Source organism: Electrona antarctica (genome assembly GCF_951216825.1).
Source record: "Electrona antarctica genome assembly, chromosome: 5".
Classification (NCBI taxonomy): domain Eukaryota; kingdom Metazoa; phylum Chordata; class Actinopteri; order Myctophiformes; family Myctophidae; genus Electrona; species Electrona antarctica.
The window spans coordinates 59135202-59162256 of record NC_136810.1 but is presented as its reverse complement, the minus strand read 5'-3'; the positions used below and the strand labels follow the sequence as shown (position 1 = coordinate 59162256).

Genomic DNA, 27055 nt, shown 5'->3' with positions numbered 1-27055 from the left:
TACACCTGTCTAAATACTTCCTTAATGTCAACATAGTCCACACCCACATCACCAGAGGGAGTTCAACAAACCATGTGCAACCCAGATTCTGCACAAACAAGGGACTCATTTCGCTCCTATGCCACCAACATGTGGAACGCCCTACCAACAGTCATTAAGACATGCAAATCCCTTGACTCCATCAAAACCGCTCTCAAAAGGCACCTATGGGTGGCTGCAATTAGAAACTGGACCCCGTAAAATCTGATTTCTCCACCCACCCCCGTTTCCCCTCACTGTATATGTTTTTTCCCCCTTTTTTCCCCTTTTTACCATTTTGAAAATGTTGGGCCCTAATACCCTAAGTGTAGTGCTTTATGGTGTCGTCCGCTCAGAGTTAACAGTATTGTGTTGTGCTTGAAATGTACTGTAATTCTGCAAACTGTTAATACATATTTCAATCAATCAATCAATCAATCAATCAATCAATCAATCAATCAATCAAAAACAACAAATGGGATATTACTAGTCTACAGGTATATAAAATATAGCACCAAAAATGCAGGTGGTTGGTTGTAGGTGTAAAACCACTAATGTAGTGAATACCATACAAGACATGATATTGTTTAATAGTGCTTCAGGGATGATATGATTGAAATAACATGACTTTGTACAACAGGATGCTGTTGTCAGCTTGACTTCAGACAAAAAGGATGCAGAAAAAGGTGAGCTTTATACATAAAGATATACCAAATACACCAGTTGTTACACTATGCATGTGAGGATGTAGAAATGCAGATAGCTTTATGTTTCTAAATACATATTGCCTGTGATACATTTAACTCTCTCTTTCTCTTGCAAACAGCCCATTTTGTGATCCAGCACAGGGCAGCGTTTATTCAAAAGGTTTCCATGGTCATGCCTATAGTAGACAGTCTAGGAAAAATGGTCCATCCTGAGCACTGATGCATAAATTTATGATAAGGGAAGATATCAATCATCTGGACTCTGGAGGAGTCCCGTTGAGGAGAATTTGTAAGAATGTAATAGAGTACAAATACTCTAGTTAGAATTAAGGACTGTAAACCTTTTAAACAAGTGAATATTAACTTTATCTTTACTGTTATAATGTTAAACTTATAAAACTGTATTAATACCTTATAAGGATAAATACTTTAGAGGAAAACTACAATACCAAAAGGAGAGGATTAGGCAGAGAAGTATCAGAGTATACCAGAATACCTTAGAATGAGTTTGACACCAGACACGGAAGGAAGAGTCCACACACCAGAACTATAAGGATTTTCCATTTGATATATATTAGCAATCACATCGGGAGAGAAATGGCAGGTCCGTACAGCGTTAAAACGATCTCTCACTGACACATCATCAGTGACCATATTTTATACTACATAAGTCATAACATCCTTTTCACATGGGGAAGTAATGCATTTGGAGTTCAGAGGGTAACCAAAAGTGAATAATGGCGACACCTATTGCCGGGAGGCCTACTTGGCCCCCTACAAATGACGGCCGTGCCGACTAATATAATGTCTTTAAGACGCAAATAGGAGAGCGAGGGAGACATGAAGTCTACCTAGCTACAAGGTCAAATAACATGTTTTCCAACAGATACGCTGGGTGTTTTGGCAAACAGGAGAAAACAATACTTTATCTTCCCGCCAGCTGGGGGGAAGAATTAATACTTATCTAAACGTTGGGCAGAAATGAGATGTAAACTCAGTGGGACACAGGGCATGAAAAATACATAGTTATTGGGAACATGGAAACTACCATCCACCAAAAATAACAGATCTACAGATCTAATAACTCAAAATTATCCATCAAGCACTATGCCACGATTAAAGCTGAGAAGACAACCATGGACCAAATGAGGGAACTGTACACAGGCGGGATAGATAAAGGTGGACCTCGTATCAGAGCAGCGTTTTACAGTGCCCTTGAACAACATGTGCCCCACCTGCTGGTGAGCCTTGGTAAGAACACATGTACAACTAAATTATTATTATTTTTTACAACCTCAATATTATTCATAGTAGCAGTCCCATAGAGTGGACACGTTTGGGCCAGAATGGCTTTCCTCAGCTACTATCAGGACCACCTGCTATCAACAAGGAGCAATTGGTTATGCATTATCATATTCAACAATATTGCATCAATATGTCTTAAAGATGGAGTGCCACAATTGTTGTATTTTTCCAGTTTTTCATGTGTCTATGAGGTGACAGTAGGGGAGAGCCGCCAAATGCATAAAATGTTACACCTGGAGTATATGTGGGCTACAATTTTTTTCTTTGATGTTGGTGAATACAAATCCACATGGATGTCTTCATGCTTATGTTCTTCATTAGTTTGCATCGTGTTTATACGGAATGCACGTTCATTCTGGTCTGTAAGCAACGCCAAAGAACAACTTGCAAAAGTGGGTCAATTGTAACACACGCCATACCATTATATGTAATATTTACATATTTGACATATTGGCCACAATATTATGTTCAGTCAGCTGTCTTTCATTACAGAGTGTATTCTAAATTAGTTTAGGGTTGTATAACATTGTACAACTCAATCAATCAAACTTTGTTGTGTAATCAATGTATTTTCCCATTGAACTGACTCAAACGCCCAAACTGGTACACACGGTACTATTTAATAATTCCCTTATGTTTGATACATTTTCTTATCACATCCATGGTATGAAAACAATGTTAAGGAGTTGCTTCAATGAAATATAATTGCTTTAAGCTGAAAACGATATGTTTAATGATGTTTTTTAGCGTTGTTACATTTATCGCGCATGCCGTTACAATTAATCTGCAAATGTAACACTGGAACAGTGTCCACGTTCGGTTTAATAACTCCCGACCTGTTTTATCAATTGAAAAACTTGAAGTGGTTTATGTTAGCAGACATGTGTAGGTCCGTTGCCTAAACATATTACATATGTAGATAAACGGATCTCTGAGTAAAAGAGTGAAATGTGCAAAGTGTTACAACCATGGCGGCTCTCCCCTACTTCATTAGACACCCTGGAGTCGTTTTTATGTGCAATGGTGTATTAACTTTGTATTTAGGGTTTCTTCTTGGAGGCTGAACCCTTGACAGTCAAATGGGCCAATTCAATAAACAGTAATATAGTGACATCACACTATCAGCTCCTCCCCTAACCCCTCCCCCTTTATCATACAACTACAGCTGTGGGTGCGGCTTCAGTTCAGGTGGATCACCACCCATCACCACCCACCAGGCAAACCAGGCATACTTAATGAACTAGTGTACAAATACTGTACACTTTTTGGGAAAAGTTCTTCCTCCTTATATTATAATAATACCTGATGATCATGTTTTGGGGTGGGAAAAAAAATTGTGGCACTCCATCTTTATTGAAATCATACATATACATGGATGTTCATAATGAGAATAATGTAATGCAATGCATTGTCAAGAAAGGAAAACATTCAAAGAAACTTTACAGGCAACTTTACAGATTATTCACCCAGATCCTATTTTAATGAAGTCGAGGACATAATACACATGATGTTGGAGTGTGTTTTGTCACACACATCACAGTACAGAATGTCAGTTCTTCCTGGACTACAATGGACTACAGCCCTACAGACTATTATACTATAGAACTGGACTACAATGGACTACAGCCCTACAGACTATTATACTATAGAACTGGACTACAATGGACTACAGCCCTACAGACTATTATACTATAGAACTGGACTACAATGGACTACAGCCCTACAGACTATTATACTATAGAACTGGACTACATTGGACTACAGCCCTACAGACTATTATACTATAGAACTGGACTACAATGGACTACAGCCCTACAGACTATTATACTATAGAACTGGACTACAATGGACTACAGCCCTACAGACTATTATACTATAGAACTGGACTACAATGGACTACAGCCCTACAGACTATTATACTATAGAACTGGACTACAATGGACTACAGCCCTACAGACTATTATACTATAGAACTGGACTACATTGGACTACAGCCCTACAGACTATTATACTATAGAACTGGACTACATTGGACTACAGCCCTACAGACTATTATACTATAGAACTGGACTACATTGGACTACAGCCCTACAGACTATTATACTATAGAACTGGACTACAATGGACTACAGCCCTACAGACTATTATACTATAGAACTGGACTACAATGGACTACAGCCCTACAGACTATTATACTATAGAACTGGACTACATTGGATACAGCCCTACAGACTATTATACTGGAACATTTGAAAACAATTCTAAGCAAATATATAGTTCAATAAACTACTTTGCAGCCAGATAACGGTTAGTCTTTATTAAATATTAAATAAATAAATAAATAACTTTGCGATTTGATTTTAATATTGTGGCGATATATTGCGATATATCTTTTTTGCCCACCTCTACGTCACACCCCTCTCTCTTTCTTGACAACTTGGTACAGTCTGGCTAGGTATTTGACAGTCGAATGGTACGGTACGGCCACACAGTCACGACAGAATGCTGCATCTGATTGCAAGCCCATACATACGCCATCACACACGTGCACACATAGACATGAAAGGGGGCTTCAGCCCCTGCCCTTTTGGCCGTTGGTGAAAAGTGCCCTCTCCAAACCATGGATGCAGCATTTACTAAATTACTATGGTGACAAAAACCTAAATGCCCCCTTAACATGCCGTATGAGTTGCATTGGTGTGGTCTGCCTTAAAAACCGTCTTTGTCCCATAGATTATGACAAGAATCCTATTACATGAATGTCATACTGTTATGTCAACTCCTCTTCTTATGCAGGAGCTGTACTTCCATCAGAAGACTCAGCTAACAGTGGTGAGTTATGAAACATTTGATTTAACTGACAACACTAGAGAGCAGTATGAAAGTCACAGCTTTAACATGATGGAGAAAGGAATCCGAGATAAAGTCATTTGAAAAAAGGTAAACAACTTGATGTTTACGGGCGTGGCCATCTCGTTTCCGGTTCATTTTCTGTTTACTCTATACTATAGAGTGCTATAGAGTCTATAGCCTAATAACCCAGAGCTAATCTACAGTATATAGCACATGAGTGTGATCTATCATAAACCACTATAAAGACCAGACCAGGCAACATAGCTTTAGGTCATTGGCGCTTAACCGCTGGATTGGATGTGACGTACATTTACGCCAGTGGTAGTGAATGGGTTAATTTCAGTAAGCATTTTCTATATTTCTGTGCCATTCAACATAAATATTATGTTGGCCTATGAACCTTAATATTGTGATTTGTTCATATGGGTTAATTATAGCATCTTTGGAAATATATTTACTTGGGAAAAGGTTGACACATTCAATATTATTTTTTACCAGGAACATGTGATAGTTCCACTGGCAATACATGAATGTATTTGCCCCATAGATAATGACAATAATCCAATTACATGAATGTTATGTCAACTCACTGAGCTCACTTCATTACTCCTCTTCTTATGCAGGAGCTGTACTTCCATCAGAAGACTCAGCTAACAGTGGTGAGTTATGAAACACCCTAGAGAGCAGTATGAAAGTCACAGCTTTAACTGTGACTTAATGATGGAGAGGATGGATGATACACTTTTATTTGATTGATTGATTGATTGAAGAATTTATTAACAGTTTGCAGAATTACAGTACATTTCAAGCACAAACTCAATACAAAGGCTGTTAACTGTGAGTGGACGACCCAATTAAGCATTACACTTGTTTCCAATAGGGTCCACCATGTTCAAATCATCAAAAACATTTAGAGACGTACAAATAGACGTACAAATAGACACTTCTATATAGACAGAACAGGAATTCATCATAAAGGAGGTAAAAAGGGAAAAGAAACATATACAGTGAGGGGAAAAAAGGGGTGGGCGGTGGGGGGGATTCACGTTCAGCTCCGTTAATTTGTTTGTTTTCCTTGGAGGAGCTGCGTTGTGTCCCCAAGTCGGCTCCGTGGCCGTACCTTGAGTTGGCTGTGTGGCCGTGACCGTCTCTTGTGTTGGGTCCCCAAGTCGGCTCCGTGGCCGTACCTTGAGTTGGCTGTGTGGCCGTGACCGTCTCTTGTGTTGTCCTTGCATTGGGTCCCCAAGTCGGCTCAGTGGCCATACCTTGAGTTGGCTGTGTGGCCGCGACCGTCTCTTGTGTTGTCCTTGCGTTCGTGTTTCACACACAACTCTCTCTAGGTCGTCCTCAGACGAGCCCTCCATCGTCGCTTCCAGTCATCCTGGTTCTCCATACATCTGGCCAGCTCGTTGGTGCTTTGCGCTCCTGCGTCTTTCTTGAGTACATCCACATATGTTAATGTTGGACGTCCTTGATCGATGCCCATGTGTTGGTTCCCACAGCACTACTTTGCTGGCTGGCAGCTCTTGATGTCTTTGGCAGTGTCCTGCTAGTCTCATTCTCCTGGCTGCTACTTTCTGGCTCACCCTATTATTCCCTCATACAGAGTATTGTTGGTAACACGCTCTTGCTGATGTTAATTAAGTACTGCACGCAGCATTCTGGTGTAGCACCCGTCTAGAGACTTCTGCAGGGTTGGCTTCAGGGTCCAGCATTCGCTGCCATATAGGAGAACAGATTCCACTCTTGCATAGAAGAAGAGTTTGATTTGTCGGGGGACATTGGAGTTCCATACACTGGTCATGCCATTCAGGGCCCTCCATGCAAGTGACTTCCTCACTTTTAGATCCTGCTCGGTTGGTCAACTCAACGCCCAGGTACTTGAAGTCCATGACCTCATTCAGTACAGTTTCTCCTGTTGTCAGAGGTTGATGATCCAGTGAGATCTTATAGGTGATAACCTCAGTTTTCTTGGCATTTAACCTGAGGCCCACGTTGGCACACTCGGACTCCACTCTGGTCAGGAGTTCCTGTGTTTGCTGCACGTTGTCAGAGAGCAGGCTGATGTTGTCTGCATAGTCCAGATCTGTCAGGACTACTTTGGGGTGTCATCTCGACCTCCTTGGTGTTAGAGTGAAGCCAAGATCCTGCTCTTGTCCACTGATGGCCTTCTTGAGTGCATAGTGCAGGACTATGATGAAGAGAAAGGGGGCTAGGATCCCCTTGCATTACCCCAGCCCGGATGGCTCCCGTACCAGTAGGCTCAGGACAGCTTCTTTCCTGTTGCTGTCTCCCTGCTGAACTCAGAAACACGAGGTATACCTTGTATAACTGTGAGATCCCTGTTAAGGCCATAATTAATACATTATTTGACTTCTTCAGTCTTAGTCTGACCATACGGGGCGGCAGTGGTTCAGGGGTAGATTGACTGGATGGGAACCACAAGGTTCCCAGTTCCAACCCGGGCTCCCCCAGAGTTAAGAATGAATGGAGCCTAAAGACACATCACCTGTGGTGGCCATGCTCTGATTAGCAATCAGCCGAGTGTTTAAGCCCCACCCGGGCATGGCCACATTCTTTTGTGTCCTTCTTTCTTGACTTTCCGAGCTCTCATCATTAGCTTCCTCTCCACACTTTGACTTCCTATGGGAGCTTTTCTGCCCAGGCTTGTTGGAAAATGTGAACAGGAGAAGCAAACTATGACAAGACCATGGTCTGTCAGCCATTGAGTAATCAATATCTTGCTGAAGACATTCTCTCCAGATGTATGTACCATCTGTTGCTCATACATTCTTATTCACGTTTCCACATGCACGTCTTCCCCACTTTTCCTGGGTTACATGACTCTCTGCATGAAGAGGATAATGTTCTCAAGCTGTTGCAAAAAGACTGGCACAATTCCAACTGAAGTCAGTTGTATCACATCCTGTAACAGAATGATAGGCAAGAAAGACATCACATACTTCCTTAGATTTTCATAGGCGTGTCCATAGCCAAGGGCATGCCAATGTGCAATTTCAATAGATATTATTGGCACACAAATTAAAATCTAACACACACGCACTATTTATTTAATTAGCTGCAGCTGTGTTGCTTACATCACTGTATACTTCTGTAGCCTGCCATGTTTTTACCCTGTAGTTCTTAACCTGGTGTGGAAAACTAACATAGGCTATAGGGTTTTATGCCCCTATAATAAACAAAGTGTCAGAACAGAAATACAATTCCATCTCATTTTGTTTTTATCAATTCTACAAGAAACATTGACAGCTCTATGCCTAGTTTAAATAATAATTAATAAGACGTCACATGGAAGATTCAGCAGCAATATTCACTAGAAAGGTCGCAATTTAAAAAAATTGCAAAGTGTGGTTGCCGCAGTGGCTTACATATGCCCCTCCTACTGATATTGCCAGCCAATTACAATGTCGCTTCACCCCTGCGATCATGCGCAAGTAATTCGGAGGGTATTTATCCCCAAAAAATCATGTTTTTGCGAGAAATGGTTAAAGTTTTCGCATTTGCGGCGCCCCCTATAGATGAAAATGGAATTGCTTTTGGCATTTGGTTGATTAAACCACCCCAGACATGTGATTCAAATTTGGGATGGATTGGACATTCCGTTCGTGATTTATGGCATTTTTTGTGATATAGGCCTCTCCTACTAACTTTGGACGACGATTACGGCCGAACGATACGCACTACCAAAATACTGCAGTTGGTGTTTTAATCGGATGGGTCCGGAGAGCATGTGTGCCGATTTTTGTGAGATTTGGACAAAATCTGTAGGAGGAGGAGCCAAAAGTGTGTTTTGGAGAAAATTCAAAATGGCGGAAAATCTATCATGACGCAAATGGGCGGGGAAGTCAGGGAAAATAATATTTTGATTTTACGACCTACGGTTCAAGAGTTATAAGCCAAAACGTAAAGTGGGCTGTTATAGCGCCACCATGAGGCCGACCGATAACATTATAAGTTGATTAATTTTAGTAATTATTATGAACCTACCCTCCAAGTTTTGTAACTATAGTGCTTACAGTCTCTGAGGAAAAAATACTTGAATGTGAGAATGCGAAAAATCGCATTTTCCCATTCATGTCAATGGGGAAATTGTATTCACTAATAAATTAATATCAATTAAACTATACAACATTTCTCTTAAAAAAATACAAGCACATCCTTCCCGATGAAGCCGGTAAATTTGAGATATGGCTCAAGTGCGTACATTCAAAACTGTGGGAGGAGTAGTGCGTCAAACAAAAGGTTACTCCAGTGGAATAAAGTGTTCCAATTACATGAGTCTGGTTGCCCTTTTAGGGCCTTTGCCCTTTTTGCCCTTTTAGGGCAACCACACTAATAATAATAAAGTGTTACAATTACAATAGTCTGGTTGCCCTTTGGGCAACCACACTAATGAAGCTGACATGTTAACATTGTGTGTTTGTAACAGAATCCACCATGGGGACACTTAAGCAGCGCATGTTGGATACTCTGGATCATCTGCTTCACGATGAGTTTGACAGGTTCAAGTGGCATCTACAAGAGCCTGAAAATGTTGAAGGTCTCAAGCCGCTCACAAAGAGTGTTCTGGAGAACGCCAAGAGGACAGACACAGTGGACCTGATCGTGCAGAGCTACCCTGGTAGAGAAACTCAGATCATGCTGAATGTTCTGACAAAGATACACAGGATTGATCTAGTGGAGGGGTTTAAAACCACACCAACAGGTAGGTGAAGAGAGGATAGAGATTTTAAGTTTATAAATTAATACTAGAAAGGTCGCAATTTAAAAAAATTGCAAAGTGTGGTTGCCGCAGTGGCTTACATATGCCCCTCCCACTGATATTGCCAGCCAATTGCAATGTCGCGTCACCCCTGCGATCATGCGTAAGTAATTCGGAGGGGATTTATCCCCCCAAAAATCATGTTTTTGCGACAAACGGTTACATTTCTCGCATTTGCGGCGCCCCCTATGGATGAAAATAGAATTGCTTTTGGTACTTGGTTGATTGAACCACCCGCGACATGTGATTCAAATTTGGGATGGATTGGACATTTCGTTCGTGATTTATGGCATTTTTTGTGATATAGGCCCCTCCTACTAACTTCGGACGACGATTACGGCCGAACGATATGCACTACCAAAATTCTGCTAGTTGGTGTTTTAATCGGATGGGTCCAGAGATCATGTGTACCAATTTTTGTGAGATTTGGACAAAATCTGTAGGAGGAGGACCAAAAAGTGTGTTTTGGAGAAAATTCAAAATGGCGGAAAATCTATCATGACGCAAATGGGCGTGGCCTATATGAGGAGATGCGTCATGACTCAAGGAAATCAGGGAAAAAATTATTTGGATTTTACAACCTACGGTTCAAGAGTTATAAGCCAAAATGTAAAGTGGGCTGTTATAGCGCCACCATGAGGCCCACCGATAACATTATAAGTTGATTAATTTTAGTAATTATTATGAACCTACCCTCCAAGTTTTGTAACTATAGTGCTTACAGTCTCTGAGGAAAAAATACTTGAATGTGACAAAATGCGAAAAATCGCATTTTCCCATTCATGTCAATGGGGAAATTCTATTCACTAATAAATTCATATCAATTAAACTATACAACATTTCTCTTTAAAAAATACAAGCACATCCTTCCCGATGAAGCCGGTCAATTTGACATATGGGTCAAGTGCGTACAGTCAAAACTGTGGGAGGAGTAGCATTTCAAAATAAAGGTTACTCCAGGTGAATAAAGTGTTCCAATTACAATAGTCTGGTTGCCCTTTAGGGCAACCACACTAATAATTCAGCATCTACAGCAGCAGAGCCATGAATATAATTACCAAGTCCACTCATTTGAGGACCACATTTATCATAGCATGCACTTACTGGTGTCCTCTGTTCTTTGGTTATTTAGAAATCCTTACTCCCCAACTACTCAAGTCTTTTCTGAAGAAGGAGGGACAGTATCTGATTGAGTGGAAACGACCTGAGGAAAACCCAGAAGAAACACCTCTGAACCAGGACTTCACAGAGGTCAATGTCACAGTGGTAGCTAGTGGAGAGGTCAACAAGGAACATGAGGTCAGCCAGATTGAAACTGTGTCCAGAAAAACATCCAGACCAGAAACACCAATCAAGTCTCTAGACATCACTAAACCTTTACCTGGGGAAGCTGAAATCAAAACAGTGCTGATGAAGGGAGTGGCTGGCTCTGGTAAAACAGCCTTAACTCAGAAGTATGCTCAGGACTGGGCAGATGACATAGCCAACCAGGATATCCTCTTCCTGTTCCCATTCACTTTCCGAGAGCTGAATGTCAAGCAGAAGGAGATGAAATACAGCTTGATGGAACTTCTTCGTGATTTTTTTGGTGAAATCAACAAGGCAGATATTTGCAGCGGAAAAGGGTCTAACGTTATGTTCATCCTCGATGGGCTGGATGAGTTTTGTACTCCTCTACGCCATCTATTCGAGAAAAGGGAGATCTGCACTGACGTAGAAAAGAAAATGTCAGTGGACATGCTGCTGACAAATCTCATCAAGGGAAACCTGCTTCCCAAAGCTCGCATCTGGATAACCACACGACCTGCAGCCGCCGATCAGATCCCTGCTAAGTATGTTGACAGGGTGACAGAGTTGAGAGGGTTCACTGACGACCAGAAGGAGGAGTACTTCAAGAAGAGAATCGGTGATGAGAACATGGCAAATAAAATCATCTCACACATCAAGACATCACGAATCCTCCACATCATGTGTCACATCCCAATCTTCTGTTGGATCATTGCTGGAGTTCTGAAGGACATTTTAATAAAAGGGACAGGAATGCTGCCAAAGACCCTGCCCGAGATGTACATCCACTTCATGCTGGTTCAGTCCAAACAGAAAGAGACCAAGTATGACTGGAGTCCAGCTAAGAACACGCACGCCATTCTGTCAATGGGAAAACTGGCTTATAAACATCTGGAGAAAAGCAACCTGATCTTCAATGAAGCAGACCTGAAAGAGTGTGGCATTGATATCAATGATGCAGCAGTGTGCTCAGGCATGTTCACACAGACGTTTAAAGAGGTGCGTGGTGGGTTGCACAAGGACAAGGTGTTCAGCTTTGTCCATCTGAGCGTCCAGGAGTTTCTGGCTGCTCTTTACGTCTTTCACACATTCACCAACACTGGCGTCAATGTACTGTCAACCTCCAAGTGGTCAAAGCTGTTTAGACCACAGTTAAATGACCTCTACCAGAGTGCTGTAGACAAGGCCTTAAAGAGTCCAAATGGACACCTGGACTTGTTCCTCCGTTTCCTGCTGGGCCTCTCGTCGGAGACCAATCAGACTCTCTTACAAAGACTGCTGGAACATACAGGAAATAGGTCACAGGCCAATCAGAAAACTGTCCAGTACATCAAGAAGAAAATCAGGGAGAATCTCTCTCCAGAGAGAACAATCAATCTGTTCCACTGTCTGAATGAGTTGGGTGATCATTCTCTAGAGGAGGAGATCCAACAGTACCTGACCTCAGGGAGTCTGTCCACTGTCTCTCCTGCTCAGTGGTCAGCTCTGGCCTTCATGTTGCTGTCATCAGGAAAGGAGCTGGATGTGTTTGACCTGAAGAAATACGGTTCCTCAGAAGAGGCTCTTCTGAGGCTGCTGCCAGTGGTCAAAGCCTCCAACAGAGCTCTGTAGGTTAACTGAAGACTGAATACACTTAAAATATGTCACAGTTCTATAGGAAATAACCACCATTTCAATGCTGTTTATACTTCCTTAATATATTATGTGATATTGATTTTACAGTAAAAGAAAAAAGAGAATACAAACAGATTTTTACCACTGCTCTTTCTTCAGGCTGAGTGGCTGTAACCTCTCAGAGCGATGCTGTGTGGAGTTAGCATCAATGCTCAGCTCCAACTGCAGTCTAATAGAATTGGACATGAGCAACAACGATCTGCAGGTTTTGGACATAAAACATCTATGTTTTGGACTGAGGAGTCCACACTGTAAACTGGAGACCCTCAGGTTTGTATGCCTGACAATTATCCTGGCGTAACCACACATGGAGTTTGCCCTGATTCATTTATATACGAATATGATTACTGCAGTAGAACGATTAACAAGTAGAACCGAGCCTGGTACTTGCTTATACATACATACAGCGTGCGTGCGTGCGTGCGTGCGTGCGTGCGTGCGTGCGTGCGTGCGTGCGTGTGTTCCCCCTGGCAAGTCATGCATGCGTTTGTGTAGATGCTGAGTAAGCTGGATGAACCACAATGGATTCAAACCCCAGACTCTGTGATGGTGAACAGTTAATGTACCCCTCTGTCACCTGAGGGCCCAACAGAGCCCAATAACCTACTATAATAAATATGAACAGTTACTGTACCCCTCTGTCACCCGAGGGCCCAAAAGAGCCCAATAAACTACTATAATAAATATGAACAGTTACTGTACCCCTCTGTCACCTGAGGGCCCAACAGAGCCCAATAACCTACTATAATAAATATGAACAGTTACTGTACCCCTCTGTCACCTGAGGGCCCAACAGAGCCCAATAACCTACTATAATAAATATGAACAGTTACTGTACCCCTCTGTCACCTGAGGGCCCAACAGAGCCCAATAACCTACTATAATAAATATGAACAGTTACTTTCAAGCCTGTTTTCGCTGTTTTCTGCAAGACATTACTTAACCCATTTTGACCTGAGATCAGATTCTAAAAATGTCTTCTACATCCTGACAGTTTTCTGAAAAAGCTGTTTCTATGTCAGTCGTTCTTCAATTTTTCAAAATAGCAGACCTACAAGCTTGTAGCACGCCACTTGTGGCGTGCGTGCGTGTGTGTGCGTGCACGTGCGTGCAGGTTGTCAGGCTGCATGCTCTCAAAGGAAGGTTGTTCTTATCTGGTCTCATTGATTTTTATCACTTCTCTTTCTTCAGGCTGAGTGGCTGTAACCTCTCAGAGCGATGCTGTGTGGAGTTGGCATCAATTCTCAGCTCCAACTGCAGTCTAATAGAATTGGACATGAGCAACAACGATCTGCAGGATTTGGGCATACAAAATCTGTTTCTTGGACTGAGGAGTCCACACTGTAAACTGGAGACCCTCAGGTTTGTATGCCTGACAATTATCCTGGTGTAACCACACATGGAGTTTGCCCTGATTAATTTATATACTTCGCGAAGATGATTACTTCTTAGCAGTAGAACGATTAACAAGTAGAACCGAGCCTGGTACTTGCTTATACATACATACATACATACATACATACATACGTGCGTGCATGCGTGCATGCGTGCCTGCGTGCCCCCTCACAAGTCATGCATTCGTGCTACTTAATCCTCCACAGACATTTCTGTATTTGTACGACTGCTGTCACCTTACCTGCCAGTGACTAGCACAGTGACAATGTCCGCTTCCCTCCCCCAAGCATGCACAGCTGTGTTTGTGTAGATGCTGAGTAAGCTGTATGAACCACAATGGATTCAAACCCCAGACTCTGTGATGGTGAATAGTTACTGTACCCCTCTGTCACCTGAGGGCCCAACAGAGCCCAATAACCTACTATAATAAATATGAACAGTTACTGTACCCCTCTGTCACCTGAGGGCCCAACAGAGCCCAATATAACCTACTATAAAACAGTTACTGTACCCCTCTGTCACCTGAGGGCCCAACTGAGCCCAATAACCTACTATAATAAATATGAACAGTTACTTTCAAGCCTGTTTTCGCTGTTTTCTGCAAGACATTACTTAACCCATTTTGACCTGATATCAGATTCTAAAAATGTCTTCTACATCCTGACAGTTTTCTGAAAAAGCTGTTTCTATGTCAGTCGTTCTTCGATTTTTCAAAATAGCAGACCTACAAGCTTGTAGCGCGCCACTTGTGGCGTGCGTGCGTGTGTGTGCGTGCACGTGCGTGCAGGTTGTCAGGCTGCATGCTCTCAAAGGAAGGTTGTTCTTATCTGGTCTCATTGATTTTTATCACTTCTCTTTCTTCAGGCTGAGTGGCTGTAACCTCTCAGAGCGATGCTGTGTGGAGTTGGCATCAATTCTCAGCTCCAACTGCAGTCTAATAGAATTGGACATGAGCAACAACGATCTGCAGGATTTGGGCATACAAAATCTGTGTCTTGGACTGAGGAGTCCACACTGTAAACTGGAGACCCTCAGGTTTGTATGCCTGACAATTATCCTGGTGTAACCACACATGGAGTTTGCCCTGATTCATTTATATACTTCGCGAAGATGATTACTTCTTAGCAGTAGAACGATTAACAAGTAGAACCGAGCCTGGTACTTGCTTGTAGATACGTGCGTGCGTGCGTGCGTGCGTGCGTGCGTGCGTGCGTGCCTGAGGGCCCAACAGAGCCCAATAACCTACTATAATAAATATGAACAGTTACTGTAGCCCTCTGTCACCTGAGGGCCCAACAGAGCCCAATAACCTACTATAATAAATATGAACAGTTACTTTCAAGCCTGTTTTCGCTGTTTTCTGCAAGACATTACTTAACCCATTTTGACATGAGATCAGATTCTAAAAATGTCTTCTACATCCTGACAGTTTTCTGAAAAAGCTGTTTCTATGTCAGTCGTTCTTTGATTTTTCAAAATAGCAGACCTACAAGCTTGTAGCGCGCCACTCGGTGGCGTGCGTGTGTGTGCGTGCACGTGCGTGCAGGTTGTCAGGCTGCATGCTCTCAAAGGAAGGTTGTTCTTATCTGGTCTCATTGATTTTTATCACTTCTCTTTCTTCAGGCTGAGTGGCTGTAACCTCTCAGAGCGATGCTGTGTGGAGTTGGCATCAATTCTCAGCTCCAACTGCAGTCTAATAGAATTGGACATGAGCAACAACGATCTGCAGGATTTGGGCATACAAAATCTGTGTCTTGGACTGAGGAGTCCACACTGTAAACTGGAGACCCTCAGGTTTGTATGCCTGACAATTATCCTGGTGTAACCACACATGGAGTTTGCCCTGATTCATTTATATACTTCGCGAAGATGATTACTTCTTAGCAGTAGAACGATTAACAAGTAGAACCGAGCCTGGTACTTGCTTGTAGATACGTGCGTGCGTGCGTGCGTGCGTGCGTGCGTGCGTGCGTGCGTGCCTGAGGGCCCAACAGAGCCCAATAACCTACTATAATAAATATGAACAGTTACTGTACCCCTCTGTCACCTGAGGGCCCAACAGAGCCCAATAACCTACTATAATAAATATGAACAGTTACTTTCAAGCCTGTTTTCGCTGTTTTCTGCAAGACATTACTTAACCCATTTTGACATGAGATCAGATTCTAAAAATGTCTTCTACATCCTGACAGTTTTCTGAAAAAGCTGTTTCTATGTCAGTCGTTCTTTGATTTTTCAAAATAGCAGACCTACAAGCTTGTAGCGCGCCACTCGGTGGCGTGCGTGTGTGTGCGTGCACGTGCGTGCAGGTTGTCAGGCTGCATGCTCTCAAAGGAAGGTTGTTCTTATCTGGTCTCATTGATTTTTATCACTTCTCTTTCTTCAGGCTGAGTGGCTGTAACCTCTCAGAGCGATGCTGTGTGGAGTTGGCATCAATTCTCAGCTCCAACTGCAGTCTAATAGAATTGGACATGAGCAACAACGATCTGCAGGATTTGGGCATACAAAATCTGTGTCTTGGACTGAGGAGTCCACACTGTAAACTGGAGACCCTCAGGTTTGTATGCCTGACAATTATCCTGGTGTAACCACACATGGAGTTTGCCCTGATTCATTTATATTGTGATATCTCCACTGTGGATATATATATAATAAACAGTCCTGCTTTTCCAGATCACTGTAGATTTATTAGTTCAGAAGGATCACATAAGAACATGTATATCAGGCTTCCACACTCTGACTCTGGTTGTAACTCTACTGCGCATGACTTTACCCAGTTGCTAAACACAGTCAGTTCGTTATTATAGAATGCCCCCTTTCGGACTGGAGGGAACCAACCCCAGGATATTACATTCCTTTCCCCTTAAGCTGAACACCAATACAAGTAGACCTCACCCAAAATCCACAATAGCCCTTCTGCAATTACTCATCTGTACACAAATGAAAGCACTTAAAACATCCTCAAATATAACAACCTTTTTCATATCTCTTTTATTTATTTTTATTTTTTTTACACATAACTTCAATTAACACAGGGAAGGTGGGTGGACCACCACACTTCCCATGAGCCTCAGAGCGCATTCTTGCTCGTGGTTGAGAGGACTCACTATTCACGCACAAAGTCATTCAAGCGAGCAGGAGCTCGTCTCACCCTCGCGGAATGGCGCAGTGTCGGCGGTGACCCGGCTCCCCCAGACGGCGGTCCCACAGCAGGAGGTTGAACTGGAACCACCCCAGGAACGGCTGTCCCCTCACCGACGGGATGTGTGATGATAGAGTCCTCAGCCGAGGGCTCCATGGACTGGTCCGGCAACTGCAGACCTCCAGTCTCCAAGGTCTCCTCTGTAGCTGTCGTACTGCTGGGCTCCGCTGCATAGCGCTGTCTGACCTGATCGACGTGGCGTCTGACAGAACGCCCCCCTCCTATCTGTGCCGTATACGACACAGGCCCGGTACTCTCCTCGATGACTGCTGGAATCCACTTCGGGCCGTAGCTGTAGTTCCGGACAAACACATCATCCCCCGGTGCAAAACTCCTCAGCTTGCTGTGTACATCATGCCTTAATTTCTGGTTGAGTTGACTCTGGCGGACCCTGTTCTTCACGTCCGGCAGCAGGAGATCCATTGCGGAGCGTAATCTCCGAGACATGAGCAACTCAGCAGGCGACAATCCAATTGTTGTCTGGGGTGTAATCCTGTAGTTAAACAGGAATCGGGCTACTTTAGTCTCCAGGGTGTCCCCCTTCACCTTCTTCATGCCCTCTTTGAACGTTTGTACTGCTCTTTCGGCCAGGCCATTCGAGGCAGGATGAAATGGTGCAGAGGTAACATGCTGTATGCCATTTTGCTTCATGAAGGCCTTGAACTCTGCACTGGTGAAGCATGCTGCATTACCTGACACCAACATCTGGGGCAGGCCACAAATGCTGAAGCACTGCCTAAGTTTCTCAATGGTCGCTTCACTTGTCGCTGTACGGGTCGGATAGACGTCGATCCATTTAGAATGTGCGTCCACTATGATTAGGAACATTTTCCCCAGGAAGGGGCCTGCATAATCAATATGAATTCTGCTCCAAGGGGTTTCAGGCCACTCCCACGGGTGTAGTGGAGCACGGGCCGGCGTTTTTCTGCTTTCCTGGCATGGCTGGCAGGTCTGCACCACCTGTTCAATGTCCTTGTCCATTCCTGGCCACCATACATAAGAGCGTGCCAGGCCCTTCATCCGTGACATGCCAGGGTGCGCCTGGTGCAGCTGTTGTAGTATAGCCTTCCTTCCTCTTTCTGGGATGACCACCCTGGCCCCCCATGTCACACACCCATCCTTTACGCTCAACTCCAGCCTCCTCTGGCTGTAAGGGTGGAACGACGGCTCCACCTCCCGTGGCCACCCTGTCAGGCACCACTGATGTACTTGGGAGAGTACAACATCCTTCGCAGTCCATTGCTTCACTAGTGTTGTTGAGATCGGTGGGTCATCCATCATTTCTATCATGAGCACCTGGTCTGCGTCCTCCTCCTCTTCAACATGGGGCAGTGGCAGCCTACTCAGCGCATCCGCGTTAGCATGCTCCCTGCCCGGCTTATAGACAATCCTGTATTCATATGCCCTCAAGAGAACAGCCCACCTCTGCACCCTAGGCGACCCCATCTGCGGCACTGGTTTCTTCTCATGGAACAGTGAGATTAACGGCTTGTGGTCAGTGCAGATAGTGAACGACCGACCGTAGACTTACTTGTGGAACCGTTTTATCCCAAACATTATGGACAAGCCCTCTTTGTCGAGCTGTGAATACCCCTTCTCTGCAGGTGTCAGTGTGCGTGACATGAAACCCAGCGGCTTCTCACAGCCGTCTCTTGTCCGCTGCGATAGCACTGCCCCCACTCCGTACGGGGAGGCATCACATGACAACACCAAATCCGACTCCGCCGTGTAGTGACCCAGAACGTTGGCTGATTTCAACAACTGTTTGGACTTCTGAAAAGCGTCCTCCTGTTCCCTGCCCCAGGCCCATGGCACATCCTTCCTCAACAGACAGTGCAAAGGGGCCAGTCGCGTGGCCAGATTAGGCAAGAATTTGTTGTAATAATTCAACAAGCCTAAATAGGCTTTCAACTCAGTCACTGTCGTCGGAGCTGGGGCCTCTTCAATGGCTGCCACCTTGCTTGCTACGGGATGCAAGCCCTCCGCATCCACCTTGTGACCCAAGTACTCCACTTCATCTCTCAGGAAGGCACATTTCTTCCTATGAAGCCGCAGGCCGGCCTCCTCCAGTCGCTTCCGGCCTCCTCCAGTCACTTCATCCAATGTTTTCAGGTGCTCTAACTGGTTTTTCCCAGTTAACAAAATGTCATCTAGATACACAGCCACATTAGGCAGGCCCTGCAACAGGCTCTCCATAGTTCTCTGGAATATTGCAGGCGCAGATGACACTCCAAATGGTAGCCTATTATAGGTGAATAAGCCCCTGTGTGTGTTCACAGTGAGGTACTTCTTGGATTCCTCATCCATCACGATCTGCTGGTAGGCATGGCTTAAATCAAGTTTTGAGAACTGTTTTCCCCCTTCAAGTGAATAGAAAAGGTCATCAAGCCTGGGAATTGGGTACTGTTCCAGTGTAGAGGCACCATTTACTGTTAGTTTGTAATCCCCACATAATCTGACTGCACCATCCGGCTTTAAAACAGGGACTATGGGAGCTGCCCATTCCGCGTACTTGACAGGTGATATTATGCCCTCCTTCAGCAGCCTGTCTAGCTCCTTCTCCACTTTATCCCTCATGGCATAGGGAACGGAACGGGGACGATAGAATTTGGGGCGGGCCTCAGCAGACACCCGGATGGTCGCTTTCATGCCTTTTAACAGGCCTAGTTCACTTTTGAAAACATCCTCATGTTTACTGAGCACTCCTTGTAGTGTCAGTTTTTCATTCTTCATGTATTTAATTACATCCCACTTTAACTTCAGGACGTTCAGCCATCCTCCTAGCAAAGTGGGCCCTGTTCCTTTTACTACCACCAGTGACAATGTCTGTACCTGTCCCGCATAATGTACAGTGACATCTGCCTCCCCAATTACCTTGATGGGCTCTCCATTATAACCCTTCAGCTTGAGTGTGGATGGCATTTGGGGACGTTTGTTCTCCTCCCACAGCTCCTCAAACTGTTTCTCATTCATTACACTGACTCTGCAGCCTGTATCAATCTCAAAAGTCACAGTCTTTTTATTCACTTCCATATCCACCTTGTATGGATCTCCATCCTGTGTAGTCTTCATGCAGTACAGCGCATACACCTCCTCTGTCTCCGATTCCTCGTCCACGTCCCCTCTCCTGCACGTTATGTAATCGTTGTGCACGCGCCCCTCTGGGCCTCTCTCTAGACGCCTCTTGTTTGTTTCCCCCTGGCCTGGTGGCGCCCTCTCGTGGACGACTACGGCATGCTTTAATGACATGTCCCAACTTTCCACACCCGTGACAGGTGACGTCTTTAAACCTGCACTCGGCTGCACTGTGTTTCCCAAGACAACGGTAACATTCTCTCTGTTTTTGGTACATACTTTTGGTATATCTCTCCTCCTTTCTCTCAGTCTTTTCTTCCGTTTCCACACGATGGCAGGCACTGGCAGCCTTGCCTTGCAGATCCTGCGCGTTCCTGTTGGCTGTCTCCGACGCCAGCGCAATCTTGTACGCCGATTCAAAAGTTAGATCAGTCTCTGACAGCAAACGGCGCTGCATCCTGTCGTCACTGATCCCGCACACCAGCCTGTCTCGTAGCATCTGTTCGAGTGTCGTTCCGTAGTTACAATCCTGTGCCAATCTCCGCAGTTCCGCCACATAAGCACTGATAGTCTCCCCTGGCTGTCGGTTGCGCATATTAAACTTAAATCTCTGTACAATCTCACTTGGTCTTGGGCTGAAATGGTCCTTCATCAACCGCACCAACTCCTGATATGTTTTCGAGTTCGGCTTCTGTGGGCTCAGTAGATTCCTCATTAACTTGTACGTTCCTGGCCCCACCACACTGATGAGGATAGCTCTCTGTTTACCTCCATCATTGACGTAATTTGCCTCGAAAAACTGTTCAAGAATCTCACAATACTCTTCCCATGTTTGCTCATTAGCATCGAATGCGGCCAGGGTCCCGATCAATGCACTCATCTTTCTGTCCTTTTTTTTTTTTTTCAATATGCCGGCCGGCGTGTTCTCCACGCTGCTTTCAAAATCTCATCCGACTTAAACCGAGACTTCTTCCGGCACTCCAGTATCCTCGTCGCCAATATGTGATATCTCCACTGTGGATATATATATAATAAACAGTCCTGCTTTTCCAGATCACTGTAGATTTATTAGTTCAGAAGGATCACATAAGAACATGTATATCAGGCTTCCACACTCTGACTCTGGTTGTAACTCTACTGCGCATGACTTTACCCAGTTGCTAAACACAGTCAGTTCGTTATTATAGAATGCCCCCTTTCGGACTGGAGGGAACCAACCCCAGGATATTACATATATACTTCGCGAAGATGATTACTTCTTAGCAGTAGAACGATTAACAAGTAGAACCGAGCCTGGTACTTGCTTATACATACATACATACATACGTGCGTGCATGTGTGCATGTGTGCCTGCGTGCGTACGTTCCCCCTCACATGTCATGCATTCGTGCTACTTAATCCTCCACACACATTTCTGTATTTGTACGACTGCTGTCACCTTACCTTGCCAGTGACTAGCACAGTGACAATGTCCGCTTCCCTCCCCCAAGCATGCACAGCTGTGTTTGTGTAGATGCTGAGTAAGCTGTATGAACCACAATGGATTCAAACCCCAGACTCTGTGATGGTGAACAGTTAATGTACCCCTTTGTCACCTGATGGCCCAACAGAGCCCAATAACCTACTATAATAAATATGAACAGTTACTGTACCCCTGTGTCACCTGAGGGCCCAACAGAGCCCAATATAACCTACTATAAAACAGTTACTGTACCCCTCTGTCACCTGAGGGCCCAACTGAGCCCAATAACCTACTATAATAAATATGAACAGTTACTTTCAAGCCTGTTTTCGCTGTTTTCTGCAAGACATTACTTAACCCATTTTGACCTGATATCAGATTCTAAAAATTTCTTCTACATCCCCTCTGTCACCTGAGGGCCCAACAGAGCCCAATAACCTACTATAATAAATATGAAACTAGTAATATTGTAGCACAAATCATTGCTAATTTTAAGGTATACAATCATAATCTGGGTACCTGAATGGTTATGTGTGACTATTTTTGATACAGAGACAGTCAATGGGTTAGGGTTAGGAGATGAGAAATGTTTTTATTTCTTTATTTGTATCCAAAATGAGTTAATAGCACAGGCAAACTCTTCACATACTAGACTAGAGAATGTCTCAAATAAATGTCAGAGCTGAAATCGACATGTAAAAATGAAATAAATGCTTAAACATGTAGCTAGGTGTAATGTTAGAGACCACAGAAGTGAACCTTTCAAGCCTGTTTTCGCTGTTTTCTGCAAGACATTACTTAAGCCATATCTCCCAAAATGGTGGGTCAAACTGTCAATTTGAAGCTATGATTCCCTGCTTTCATATGACATGAAAAAACGAAAAAAAAATAAAAAAAATCAATGACTTAGCCTCCGTCAGAAGCGTTCACATTTGAGCTTGAGGAGAGATGAGGGAAGTTCATCCTTGAGAATTGGCCTTTATGATCCAGTCTCATCTACAAACCATTCGTGTGTGTGTGTGTGCGTGTGCGTGTGCGTGTGCGTGTGCGCGTGCGCGTGCGCGTGCGCGTGCGCGTGCGTGCAGGTTGCGTGCGTGCATGGTCTCAAAGGAAGGTTGTTCTTATCTGGTCTCAGCTCTGAGATCCAACTCCCACCTAAAAGTGTTGGACTTGAGCTACAATCACCCAGGAGACCAAGAGACGCTGCCCTCTGCTGGACAACTGAAGACTCTCAGGTATGGACAGACTTGATGCCAGTCAGTGTAAATGTGCCTAGTTGTTGTTTAACCCATTTAGACCTGACACTAGATTCTAGTTTTCATAGTATTCAGAAAACCCTGTTTCTATGTCAGTGGTTCTCAAACTATTTCATGTCAAGGACCCCAAAAATGTTATGTATTTGGCCGTCGACCCCCATCTGAAAATATGTTGTTCCAGGGGACCCCCCCCAGAAGCAAAGATTTTTACTTTTGTTCTGAAACAATATATATTCCAAATTTGCACCACATTTTCACAATTTTCAAAAATAGCAGATCTACAAGCTCGTAGCGCGGCACTCGTTGTCTGCTATTTTTCAACAGCTAATGTATAACATAATGCTTAAAACACCAAAAGGGTGCTGTATAGTAGCATTTAATGTTTAATAAATGCATAATTATCTATCATTATTGTTTCTATTATCTTATCTTTGTCTCTCCTTCACCCACAGTGACCACAGTGGAGAGTGCAGGCTGAGACCAGGTGTGAGGAAGTGTAAGTGTTTATTCTGTTCTATTCATTAAATCAAAGAAGCACAACATCCTGCTATGTATGAACAGCTCATATACAGCATGTCACTTTCACTTAACATGACTGTAATGTGTTTATATTAACCAAAACATGCATTATATTTCCTGGGGTTTATTACTAAACACAATGTAGATTTGGGTGAACTCTGCCTACCTATGGTGTCCACATAGGATTCTAGAAATATACACTAAGTACCTACTGTGCGTCTCAAAGCTTTCAGCACTTCCTCTCTGAATGTAAACTCCCTGGCCTGTAAGAGCACACCAAACAGAAGTGATTTAGTTAAAGACAGCCTCTTTCTAATCAAACAACTGTTGATGTGGGCTTAAATAGTTAAAGGAACATTAACTATTAGTGAGACATTTATTTAAGAGTCTCAACCACTTAAGAGGACCATATAAAATTAGCTCAAACTAGTGCTGGTTGTCTGGGCTAGGCCCTGCCGCAGTGGTGTCCGATTAGAACGTATCGGGGTTGCTGAAACTTTTAACACAACAATATCTTGGTTGTAAGGCCAGATATCGCTGAGAATATCTTGGTTGTAAGGCCAGATATTGCTGAGAATATCTTGGTTGTAAGGCCAGATATCGCTGAGGATATCTTGGTTGTAAGGCCAGATATCGCCGAGGATATCTGGGTTGTAAGGCCAGATATCGCTAAGGATATCTGGGATGTAAGGCCAGATATCAGTGAGGATATCTTGGTTGTAAGGCCAGATATCGCAGAGGATATCTGGGTTGTAAGGCCAGATATCGCTGAGGATATCTGGGTTGTAAGGCCAGAAATAAGTGAGGATATCTGGGTTGTAAGGCCAGATATCGCTGAGGATATCTGGGATGTAAGGCCAGATGTCCTGTCTCGTACGGAAGGTGACGGAGTCTCTCGTAGCAAATGCTGCTAGCTCCCCTAAACTTCTAAACTTCCCCTAAACTTATGTATACTTATACTGATTCTACTTATATAAGGTTCTTACTGGGTGCGTGTCATGATGACGATGCCAAACGTGTATCCCAATATATGATGGTTTCTACATTAGCCTGATGTCAGTGCTGGATGACGCCGTCGTCCTCATATATGGAGCTCTAGGTGAAAGCCTCCACTACAGCCACCCCTAAGACCTACGACAAATAGCCACAAAGCCAATTTACAAGCTCGCAACATGTTGCATCATGACGCGTTGAGAGCTTGTATATCGGCTACTTTCACCGTCTTTGGACTTTTTTAAATACAGTTTATCAGTACAACCACTGGTTTGTTTACCTTAGGAGGTACAATACTCTTAAAGAGATCTAAACATAATATAAGCAATCAAATACTGAGTGAATTACTAATTTAAATTATGGTACATCTATTGATTTAAAACAAACAGCCTCATTCTTAGTTCCACATGAACCCGTTTAGACCTGAGGATGATTCTACAAATGTCTTCTAAATCCTGACAGTTTTCTGAAAAACCCATGTTTCTGTCAGTCGTTCTCAAACATCTTCATGTCAAGGACCCCCAGAAATATATGTATTTGGCCCCCAACCCCCAGCTGGAAATATGTTGTTCCAGGGATCCCCCAGAAGCAAAGATATGAGTTAAAAATGTTCTGAAAGAATATATATTCAAAGATTTGCACCACATTTCCACGATATATAATTTCAAAAAGTATAACATAATGCATAAAACACCAAAAGGGGTTCCCGTCCTGAATGGGTTAAAACACAGACTATCTGAGGCTTTTATTTTGACAATGTCCATCAATAGCTTCCTGTCGGGGCACTGATAGCCAGGTGGTAAAGACACGTACAACATGGGCTCTGATTCCTGACCGGTCTGGGGTTCAATTCCTAATCCTGGTGACGGCTTCACTGCATGTCACTCCCCAACTCACCCCCTGTTTCCTGTCTCTGTTAGTTGTACTATCGAATAAAGGCAGAGAAGTCCCCAGAAATATAGAGACAAACTATTACAAATTCACTATTATTAAATGTTTTTATAGATGTATCTCTGTGTGTGTGTGTGCGTGTGTGCGTGTGTGCGTGCGTGCGTGCGTGCGTCCTCATGTTATAGGTCACACATTTAATAGGTGTGTGCATGTGCGTGTGCGCGTGCGTGCATGCGTGCGTGCGTGTGTGTGTTTGTTGAAATATTTTGTTTTGAAGTCCACCATCTGGGAATAGTGTTTAGCTATTGTATCTCGTGTTTGTTTATAGCAGACTGAGGAGTCTGCTATAAACACAACACTTGCAGTTTGGGCAACACTTGCAGTTTGGGCAACTCCAAAGCTAACTCCACTTGCCCCAACATTTTATTTACCTGCCATAGTGTCAACCCTTACCCCTGTGTCGGATCTGTGTTGACACTAGCATATTTGCCGATACCGATATGACCCGATATGACCAAATTAGGGCCGATCTGATACTTACAGTATCGGGACATCTCTACTAATAATACCCGCTGTCAACTTGTCATAGCACCCGTTTTAACTATCTGTCTGTGTCCCTTTTGTGCCCATACTGTATATGGAGATCTCTGTATCTGTCTGTCTGCCTCTGTCTGTCTGTCTGCCAGTGCCTGAAGAGTGCAAACTGACTGTGAAAAGTGGACTGGTTAAGTAATCAATTGTCAGGTGTGGGGTTGCCATGGCAATCAATTGGTTGAGGCAGAGGCTGGAAATTGCACAGGTGAGGGGAGAGCCTGACCAGAGCCTTTTGTGGTGTTTCTGGACAACGGTGTGTCCCACAGACTCAAGGCTGGTCACTGCACTCCCTGTGGGGGTGTGTAATGCGTGTTTCGAATTTGAAGTCGGTGGGTCAAACGGTTCTCGGGTTACGTCCATTACAAGAGCACACACACACACACACACACACACACACACACACACACACACACACACACACACACACACACACACACACACACACACACACACACACACACACACACACACACACACAGACAGACAGACAGACAGACAGACAGACAGACAAAGACGTGGCACATTTATAGTTAGATTGTGCATTACATTCACCCATTCACACACACATTCACATACCTTTACATAGATTGTGCATTACATTTACCCATTCACACAGACATTCACACACCTTTACATAGATTGTGCATTACATTCACCCATTCACACACCTTTACATAGATTGTGCATTAACTTTTCGGATTGTACTTAAGGTTCTTACTGGGTGCGTGTCATGATGACGATGCCAAACGTGTATACCCATATATGAGGTTTCTACATTAGCCTGATGTCAGTGCTGGATGTCGCCGTCGTCCTCATATATGGAGCAATATATATTCAAAGATTTGCACCACATTTTCACGATATATAATTTCAAAAAGTACAACATAATGCATAAAACACCAAAAGGGGTTCCCGTCCTGAATGGGTTAAAACTCAGACTATCTGAGGCTTTTATTTTGACAATGTCCATCAATAGCTTCCTGTCGGGGCACTGATAGCCGAGTGGTAAAGACACGTACCACATGGGCTCTGATTCCTGAC

The 27055-nt window shown here is 43.7% G+C and overlaps 1 protein-coding gene across 1 annotated transcript in view; it reads left to right on the top strand.

Moving 5' to 3' along the window:
• Positions 1 to 9341: 9341 nt before the first annotated feature.
• The window catches only part of LOC306924075 (NACHT, LRR and PYD domains-containing protein 3-like), a gene marked incomplete at its 5' end in the record, with an annotated part of 23389 nt that continues 5675 nt past the window's right edge, over positions 9342 to 27055 (top strand). The window contains 17 exons of the mRNA XM_079502416.1: positions 9342 to 9609; positions 10799 to 12560; positions 12727 to 12897; positions 13819 to 13989; positions 14887 to 15057; positions 15646 to 15816; positions 16409 to 16430; positions 17058 to 17062; positions 17218 to 17456; positions 17724 to 17846; positions 18362 to 18441; positions 18636 to 18699; positions 18829 to 18952; positions 19379 to 19461; positions 20290 to 20362; positions 22847 to 22996; positions 23470 to 23503. Of these exons, the coding sequence (XP_079358542.1) occupies positions 9342 to 9609; positions 10799 to 12560; positions 12727 to 12897; positions 13819 to 13989; positions 14887 to 15057; positions 15646 to 15816; positions 16409 to 16430; positions 17058 to 17062; positions 17218 to 17456; positions 17724 to 17846; positions 18362 to 18441; positions 18636 to 18699; positions 18829 to 18952; positions 19379 to 19461; positions 20290 to 20362; positions 22847 to 22996; positions 23470 to 23503 (3711 nt within the window). The remainder of the gene's footprint in view (positions 9610 to 10798; positions 12561 to 12726; positions 12898 to 13818; positions 13990 to 14886; positions 15058 to 15645; positions 15817 to 16408; positions 16431 to 17057; positions 17063 to 17217; positions 17457 to 17723; positions 17847 to 18361; positions 18442 to 18635; positions 18700 to 18828; positions 18953 to 19378; positions 19462 to 20289; positions 20363 to 22846; positions 22997 to 23469; positions 23504 to 27055) is intronic.